The sequence below is a fragment of the Labeo rohita genome, chromosome 13, assembly GCF_022985175.1.
Source record: "Labeo rohita strain BAU-BD-2019 chromosome 13, IGBB_LRoh.1.0, whole genome shotgun sequence".
NCBI lineage: Eukaryota > Metazoa > Chordata > Actinopteri > Cypriniformes > Cyprinidae > Labeo > Labeo rohita.
The window spans coordinates 12,713,616-12,722,605 of record NC_066881.1 but is presented as its reverse complement, the minus strand read 5'-3'; the positions used below and the strand labels follow the sequence as shown (position 1 = coordinate 12,722,605).

Sequence of the window (8,990 nt, the reverse complement as noted above, 5' to 3'; positions counted from 1 at the left end):
ATGATTATCATAAAGTAATGTCATCTTGCAAAGATATTCACAGTTACATAAAGAGCAGCTAAACCTTGCTTAAAAAGTTAGAGTTTGTTAAATCATTTCCATATCATATCATAATTCTTAAAGAAACCACATAAGTGCAATAAAAACAGGCCTTTTAATACTTCTGATCCTGAATATGGGTTATACACATTCTATTGTAGCAAAATTTGCATACTAAATATTTCCCTGTTATAAACCTATCCTTTGATTTTATTGATACTGATATTGCAACATGAATCTTTGAAAAGAGAAGACAACATGAGCAGATTACAGTAAAATCAACTCATAAAAATACCAAATAGGAATTTACAGCGCATATTATAGGGTTTTTTTTATCATAAAAGGTTTGGTTTTTAATACAGTTTCTTCCTCTCAGACTACTGGAGCCTTATATTCAATACATACTTTCAAATTCGAAAACATTCACATGCAGTAGTATTAACACATTCAAGTTTTAACACAGAATGATTATTATTCCCTGGTATATTTCCCCAAGACATGTTAAGGGAAGAATGAGGAAGATTGCCCTCTAGTGCAAATGTGTGTAGAATGCAGGACTGACACCTGGCAGAACAAGAGTGATACATTCGCCGACGACAATGACCGCCTATCTGATATGTACAACTTTCATTAGAATCCGGTTATATAAATGCTCTTTAACCTTTGATAGCCAGCATATCAATATGCGCCCATTTTGTCAATGCAAATATTGAAGGGAAGCATGCTCTTCACAAGTACCTTTCACAGCTAATACACAATTCACAAAGACCGGACAAATCATTCCAGTAGTTAAAGTAAATCCTCTGATTATCTTCAATATCTTGTACATGACCCAAATATACGGATCGGGTTAATCATCTACTGTAGAAAAGAGTTTCACCTCTCTTTCACTGGCACTGGCTTTGAGTGGCAAATGCACCTTCATGTGTCTGTCCATTTTCACATCTGTTATTTCTGGATGTAAATGATAATAATGCATAGAGTTCCCACAAGGCCAAGAGCTTGGATACCCAGGAACCAGAGCAGCATCCAAAACACCAGTATGACCACAGGCTCCACGATCTTCTCTCCGAAGTAAAACTGGGTAAAACCGATGCCTCTCAAACACTTATTGAGCTCTCCGAAAAAAGTGCCCAGTCTCTCGCAGTCGTCCACCACCGGAGCCTCTGGCTCAGGTCCAGCTTCTGCCTGTGGCTCTGCTTCAGAGGAATCGTGTGGTCTTTCTCTTCCCCGGAGGTCATTCTGAGAGCAAAGCAAAGAATGTTTTTTTTTTTTTAAGTACTACAAAACAAAATACCATAGAAGATGACACCATATGACTAAGCGTGAGAGTATCTGTGGGAGTGTGATTATATGTTTGCATGTACTCATGCTAAATATAGGCAGGCAAAAAACAGGTTTGTATACTTGAGTTTCATTATTTAGCTAAAGTAAGCTAAAACAGATATTGTTGAGGCTTAACAGATTAGACTGAATGTCATCAATATCTTATGTTGTACTAATGAAAGTGACAACATTGCTACAGCTATTTATAGAGCAGGCTGTGGTTTGATGAGGAAATCTCTTGATAAAAAGGAGAGGAAGGGCAGGGTATAAAGTTACAGATAAAATCAAACGATTATTTCGCAATTTCCCGAGCAGAAAGTAAAAGAAATGATGTTAAATACCCTCATGCAGCTGTTTTCTAAATTATTATTTTTAAATATCAATTAAAAAATCACGACCATGTGTTCAGTAGAGGTGAACAGACCACATTTGACACTCTTACCTGTTCGCTGTGTGAATGTCTGACAGCAGCCTCATGGTGGCAATGACATCGGCTTCGACTTCGCGTCCCGCTTAAGACATCAGGATGACGTACCTCCGTACTATTTACGCTCCGGTTAGTTTTTGACATATTTTAAAAAACAAAGTGATTGCTGCTGACCTGAGAAAAGGCCGAAGGGCTGAGAACCAGATGGCTGCTGGCGATACTTCCGGTCTTGGCTGTCAACAGAAGGTACATCTTGACGTCATGAGTCACAGTGCAGTCAAAATAAAAGATTTATCATCTAAAATAGCTGGAATTATTGTAATGTGTTTATTACAATCTTCATCATAGGAAAATATGAATCAATTAAACAGAACTGAGCTATAAATGTCGATTACGCGGCAATAAAAGCAACCATGATACATAAACATTTTATTTCTTTTTCCAAGGTTTAATTTTATAGACTGTTTCATAGTATAGTCATTCATCTATAAATATGCACTAGAAATATATACAGTTATTGAAGTGCACGGCTGCGTGTCAAAACCTAATGAGCAACCTACGTAGACAACATTTGGGGGCGTCATTTCCGCGAATCGGTTCTTTTGAACAGTTCTTTTCAACGAACCGGCTAAAAACGATTCAGCTGCTCTTCTACGTCTCAAGTGATTACATTTCGGTCTGTCACGCTCAGTATATTCACATATCGTTACTTATGTCTGTTTATTATTGTTTATGTTTATTCAATTATTCATTTGAGTTCCCAGCTCATAAAAAACATTCATAGAACATAATATAATTTGCATTTACATTAAACAAAATATACATCACTTGGCTAAAAATACATTTCTTAAGTTAATATTTTTTAATAAAATCTAAATTTATAGTTATAATAGAATTATATTTAAACCATACACTACCAGTCAAAAGTTTTTGAACAGTAAGATTTTTAATGTTTTTCAATGTCTCTTCTGCTCACCAAAACTGCATTTATTTGAAATGATTGAAATACAGCAAAATTATATTGTGAAATATTTTTACTATTTAAAATAACTGCTTTCTATTTGAATATATTTTAAAATGTAATTTATTCCTGTGATCAAAGCTACATTTTCAGCACATTACCCCAGTCACATGATCCTTCAGAAATCATTCTAATATGCTGATTTGCTGTTTAAGAAACATTTTTTTTATTATAAATATGTATATATATTTTTAAAAATGTTACAAAAGATTTTTATTTCTGATACTGTTATTCTGAACTTTCTATTCATCAAAGAAACTTAAAAAAAATCTACTCAGTTGTTTTCAACATAATAATAATAAATATTTTTCAATCAGAATATTAGAATGGTTTCAGGCTGAAATTACAGAAACAAATTACATTTTTAAATATATTCAAATAAAATATTTTAAATTGTAAAAATATTTTGAAATTTTACTGTTTTGCTTTACTTGGATCACTTGGAGACTTCTTTAAAAACACATTACAGATCTTACCGATAAAAAACGTTTGACTGCCAGTGTATATTTGTAGATACAATCTGTGATTAACTCATATCAAACATAAAAAGCCGACATATCTGGTTTTTATCATTTCAAAGAGTAGGTGATTCAACGATTTCAAAGATCCGATTCAAAATAATGATTCATTCACGCATCGGTGATGGCTGAAACGTGTTCGAATCATCTGTGGTAGGCGTTCGTCGTTAAGTTTTGAGACACTGCTTGTGATTCGCTCTCAGCGCTGTGTCAGCCAATCAGAGCGAAGCACTGAAGTGAAGCGTAAACGTCCCTTATGAGGCCTGTGAACGACTCACGTAAAATGGCGACGGCGGAGCCGGTGAGTCAATAAACTTCTCAAAGATTATTTTACACTTTCCTGCCCTTCAGCGCTACGCTACAAAACTACCTGGCCTTAACAATACGTTTATACTCCTTTTAAGGCGAAAATTACGTTTAAATGTGGTCCTTTGTAAACTTTCAAAAAGTTTTTCGACATGTTTGAATGGGGTGGCTCAACAAGTTTGGCTGAAAGTTGACAAGGCTTGTTCCAGTCGCGTAGGGCACTTAATTACTTTTCCAGATGTCTGTTCGTCACCACTACCCTATATGCATGTAGCCACAGTTTTTTATCTCGTTTAATTTTCTCTCGGGAACAAAGTGTGCCCGTCACAGCACAGCTGTCAAAAACTAACACAGCGAATGAGGAAAGTGAACTGAATTGTAGGGTAACGACACCATGCTGGATCTAACTATGAAAGCTGTGCCAAACCATAGTTTATTCACAGCTGTTTCAATTCCAGTTTGACACTCAGAATAATGAATGACTGACTGACTGTAAACACATATAGCTCTCACACAAAGCTCATGTTAGGTTCAGGTTACACAAAACTAAGAGTGACTTGTTTCCAGACTAACATCAGATACGACACAATCACATTAACACATAACAGCCAGGTATTGCACTGGTCCCAGCTGTTGAATTAGTTCTATTCTGGATGCTTGTGTTAAGTTAAATAAATGAGGGCAATAAAGGGACATTGCCTACAGTCTTGCTCTTCTGTCAATGTGGTGTGTCTTCATACTGACTGCTGTGATGTGAACTTGAATGTATTAGGTTTAAACTAATCTTTTAAAGGTTCCTGTGCAGGAATTAAACTCAATTTCTTGTAAGAGTGAAGAGGAGAACTCAGAAGAGACCAATCAGGAGATTGTCAGCCCTGAGAGCTACATCAAACACCCCCTACAGAACAGGTGGAGTGAATGAATTCACCTTGTTTTTATGGATGAATGCATTTGTTTACAAATAATGTGCTAGCTTCTAAATGTAGAGTTTTAATTTAAACGTCTTAAGCTTATATGTATGTATGTATGTGTAAGTATAAATAATATTTTCTCTGTATAATGCTGTTTCTATTTCCTCCTTAAAGATGGTCTTTATGGTTCTTCAAAAATGACAAGAGCAAAACATGGCAGGCCAATCTCAGATTGATCTCCAAATTTGACACAGTAGAGGATTTCTGGGCGTAAGACTGATTTTCTTTTTCCAAGAAATATGCATATATGTAACCCTGGACCACAAAACCAGTCATAAGTCGCACGGGTATATTTGTAACAATAGCCAAAAATACATTGTATGGGTCAAAATTATTTTTCTTTTATGCCAAAAATCATTAGGATATTAAGTTCCATGTTCCATGTGGATATTTTGTAAATTTCTTACTGTAAATATATCAAAACGTAATTTTTGATTGGTAATATGCATTCCTAATAAATTGATTTGGATAACTTTAAAGGCGATTTACTCAGTATTTTTTTTTTTTTTTTTTCCAGATATTCAAATAGTTGTATCTCGGCCAAATATCGTTCTATTCTAACAAACCATACATCAGTGGAAGCTTATTTATTTAGCTTTCAGATGATGTATAAATCTTAATTAAAAAAAAGAGAGAGCTTTATGACTGGTTTTGTGGTCCAGGGTCACATATCACAACACTCTTTTCCCCCAAATTTGTTGACTAGTCTAATTGATTTTATGAATCTCTTCCTTATAGGCTTTATAACCACATTCAGCTCTCCAGTAATTTGATGTCAGGATGTGACTACTCACTTTTCAAGGTATGCTTCCATCATAACTGATGTCATTTTTATGTATTTAAAGGGTTCACCCAAATAGTTCACCACAAAAATGAAAATTGGCATCATTACAATTTTACACAGTAAACACACTACCATGACTTCAAGAACTAATTGACCCTTTGCAAAACATTGTATTACTGACCAGTCATACTATTAGCATGCTTTATGCTTTATGAGAATGCATGCTTTATGCATGTCTCTTTTACAAATTTTACATTTACATTAGCTGGGTTTCCATCCAAAGTTGTGAATTTAACTTTTATGTGATATTTAAAATTGGAATATTTGGAACTTTTGCCTAATAAGAACCACTTCCATCCAATGAGAGAACAAAATCATCACTTCCTGATAAACAGGCACTAAATATCACTAAGAAAAGTAGGAGAAGCCACTGAATGTAGTAATTTTCATATATAATGAATGTCTTGCGTCTCATAGCGAGAAGACGAAACACAATAAATGCAGTCACTGCTTTCGGAGGCGGATGCCTGCTGTTTGGGAAAGCAATCGTGTAAGACAGTTCTGGGAGGCAATTATACAGAAATACTTTGACGACAGACTTTGCTCAGGCATTTCAGAATGACCATAACAACATTTCATATGCTGTGCAGTGAGATCAATCTGCTGGTTTGTCAAGTTATCCCGTCCCATAGTGCAAAGTCACATAATGAAAATGGAGGAATTTTTAGCAAAATGCACGTCCGCCTCTTTTTTGCACAATTCAAAAACCACCTCAAGCGAGCGTAAAAACATTTTAGTGAATTAAGGGATTTTTTTTCTGAATTTTGGCATTCCCATGACTTGTTTCTGATGCAGTATTTCAAAATGAATATAAAAACAGGGTGGTGGAAACATAGTCAATGTCAGACGCTATTCGAAATGACTTACATTGCATTCAAGGTACACATTTGTGACCCTGGACCACAAAACCAGTCATAAGGGTCACTTTTTTTAACATTGAGATCTATACATCATCTGAAAACTGAATAAAGCTTTCCAGTGATGTATGGTTTGTTAGGATAGGACAATATTTGACTGAGATACAGCTATTCGAAAATCTTGAATCTGATGCAAAAAAAAAAAAAAAAATTGAGAAATTTAAATTTTTAAATATTTAAATGTATTTAGATGTGTCCAAATGAAGTTCTTGGCGATGCATATTACTAATCAAAAATGAAGTTTTGATATATATACGGTAGGAAATTTACAAAATATTTTAATGGAGCATGATCTTTACTTAACATCCTAATGATTTTTGACATAAAAGAAAAATCGATCATTTTGATCCCTACAATGTATTGCTGGCTATTGCTACAAATATATCTGTGCTACTTATGACTGGTTTTGTGGTTCAGGGTCACATTTAATCAGTTTTTCCACTAGGCTACAAACACATGCTAGTGGCATGCTTTACTGTTTGAGCGACAGAAAATAAACCAAAAAATAAATGTCAAGAAGTTGGTAGATAGTATCATTGAATTATGTATTTTTCTGATTATTTTAAAATAAATGTTCACTCATGTTCTTCTGTAATTTAACTTTTTTAGGAAAAAAGCAAGTACAATGCTCTCAAATTATAACCCACATAATAATATAAGAGTTGTGTTTGCCTTTTTATTACTTCGCTGTTCTATTTATGGAAATCCCCAGTGGAATGTAAAAAAAAAAAAAAAAAAAAAAAAAGTGGACGGAGCATAGTGTAGGATCAGTTGCCAAATGCATAGCATTTGGGAAACAAAACATTTGTGTATATCTATTTCTTTTTTGTTCGTTTATTTTTGCTTGTTTACTGCTTGCTGCTTTTCAGAGGTAGTGTACGAGATTCTCCATATTACTGTGGACTTTGCTTTGTGCTTGGGTTGCAGGATGGTATTGAGCCTATGTGGGAGGATGAGAGGAATAAAAGAGGAGGCCGCTGGCTCATCACTCTCAACAAGCAGCAGAGGAAGTTTGACCTGGATCGCTTTTGGTTGGAAACTGTAAGAGTTCTGAGTTAGTCACTGAACGCCTCCTCAACATACACGCAATTCATGCACTTCTGTAGACCTGACTCTATAACATTCACCTGTGTCATACCTACAGCTGCTCTGCCTCATCGGTGAGGCCTTTGACGACTACAGCGATGATGTGTGCGGGGCTGTAGTCAATGTCCGAACAAAAGGAGACAAAATCGCCGTCTGGACAACTGACTATGAGAACAGAGAGGCTATAACGCACATAGGGTGAGACTCGCATGCATTCGTGCAACTTGAATGATAACATAATCAGACGGTTACAATGTGTTACAATGTTTACAATGTGTTTGTTTGGCAGGAGGGTGTACAAGGAACGATTAGGCATCCCTATGAATATGACCATTGGCTACCAGTCTCATGCTGACACAGCCACCAAGAGTGGCTCCACTACTAAGAACAAGTTTGTGGTCTGAATATCATCAAGGGCCTGAATCTTCTCTCTCTCTCTTTCTCTCTCTCTCTATTCTGTCTCTTTCTCTGCCTCTTAAAACCAAAGCAACAAAAACAGACTGGACTGAACTGCCATGAAACCCCCCTGCAAATATACTTTACCCAAAAGCCCTTCACAAACACACTCCTGGACTTCAGCTTGCACAAACAATGAGGTTTGCAGCACAGACACAATTGGAAAATAACAGTACCTCTGTTGCTTGTTACACTGACACACGTTATAAGTATTACTTTTTTATCATGCTACACTACACATGTTCTCACTTTAACCCACCAAACATTCACACATCACTACACAGTTTCCCTGAGAAAGAAAACAAACAAACAAACAAACATGCGCATAATGAAGTCACCCTCAATGTTTACCCCTGGCAAGTCTTGTTCAGAGTTTGTAAAGTATTTAATATTGTTTTTTTTGGAAGAAATTGTCAATTTATTTAATGGCAGAGGAAAATAAATGTCTGTGTTCTTTTATCCAGCAGCTTTGCTGCTAAAGTGCCTAATGAACATAAACATTTTAATTTATTCAGATTAATCGTCAACATTTCATTGAGATGGCCATTGAGTGCATGTAATCAAGCTAATCTTCATAGAGCTGCCTTACATCTTTAAGCATTAACTTGATTAAATTTGGGGGTTTGCAATTCAAGTTAAGTGTTTTTATATTGTGAATTTTGATGCATCATAAGTTTACATTCCTTGTTAGAATAGTAAACTGTGGGATTTTTTTTGCAGTGCTGTAACAGATGAATTGTGCTTGTGTGGATGTCATTGAGCTTGACTTGAGCACTGGCTTGAGTTGGCTCTTCAATAAGATAGCAGCATTATCAAATAGGCCCTGAAAATAAAATAGATTTATGTTGATTCAATTTATTTCACTGAAAAGGGGGTAAGGCTTCTCGGCATTCATCAGCAGAGTGTTGCAGGGTGTTAATGGGTAATTAATTATTCAAAACATCAGAACATAAAATCTCACCATGGTAGATCAAAGAGGTGGCATAAATATCTTGACCGAGAAGGCGAACCAGAAAAAAAACATACTAATATTAATAAAGATAACATGTGACCCTGGACTACAAAACCAGTCTTAAGTA

General features: G+C 35.5%; 2 protein-coding genes across 3 annotated transcripts; one reads left to right on the top strand and one right to left on the bottom strand.

Annotated features, from left to right (window-relative positions):
- Nucleotides 1-180: 180 nt before the first annotated feature.
- Nucleotides 181-2,040, bottom strand: fam241a (family with sequence similarity 241 member A). The gene is made up of 2 exons (XM_051125668.1): nucleotides 1,808-2,040; nucleotides 181-1,281 (listed from the first exon to the last, which is right to left on the bottom strand). The coding sequence occupies exons 1-2, from the start codon at nucleotides 1,934-1,936 to the stop codon at nucleotides 988-990; spliced, it is 423 nt and encodes a 140-aa protein (XP_050981625.1). The 5' UTR covers nucleotides 1,937-2,040; the 3' UTR covers nucleotides 181-987.
- Nucleotides 2,041-3,525: 1,485 nt separating this feature from the next.
- eif4eb (eukaryotic translation initiation factor 4eb) lies at nucleotides 3,526-8,760 on the top strand. 2 transcript variants are annotated; one of them, XM_051125667.1, is made up of 7 exons: nucleotides 3,526-3,632; nucleotides 4,443-4,546; nucleotides 4,723-4,818; nucleotides 5,347-5,410; nucleotides 7,297-7,410; nucleotides 7,514-7,653; nucleotides 7,745-8,760. In XM_051125667.1, the coding sequence occupies exons 1-7, from the start codon at nucleotides 3,588-3,590 to the stop codon at nucleotides 7,857-7,859; spliced, it is 678 nt and encodes a 225-aa protein (XP_050981624.1). In that variant the 5' UTR covers nucleotides 3,526-3,587; the 3' UTR covers nucleotides 7,860-8,760. The 2 variants fall into 2 exon arrangements, with proteins under 2 accessions (XP_050981624.1, XP_050981623.1); XM_051125666.1 differs by having other exon boundaries at nucleotides 3,600-3,632; nucleotides 4,431-4,546.
- Nucleotides 8,761-8,990: the final 230 nt, after the last annotated feature.

What these genes read in the sequence shown, in the direction of transcription:
- fam241a (XM_051125668.1), bottom strand. Translation starts at nt 1,936, where the DNA reads ATGTCAAAAACTAACCGGAGCGTAAATAGTACGGAGGTACGTCATCCT. An exon ending in GACATTCACACAGCGAACAG is followed by an intron (nt 1,282 to 1,807) that starts GTAAGAGTGTCA and finishes CTTTGCTCTCAG; the next exon opens with AATGACCTCCGGGGAAGAGA.
- eif4eb (XM_051125667.1), top strand. Translation starts at nt 3,588, where the DNA reads ATGAGGCCTGTGAACGACTCACGTAAAATGGCGACGGCGGAGCCG. An exon ending in ACAGTAGAGGATTTCTGGGC is followed by an intron (nt 4,819 to 5,346) that starts GTAAGACTGATT and finishes TCTTCCTTATAG; the next exon opens with GCTTTATAACCACATTCAGC. An exon ending in GAGGCTATAACGCACATAGG is followed by an intron (nt 7,654 to 7,744) that starts GTGAGACTCGCA and finishes TTTGTTTGGCAG; the next exon opens with GAGGGTGTACAAGGAACGAT.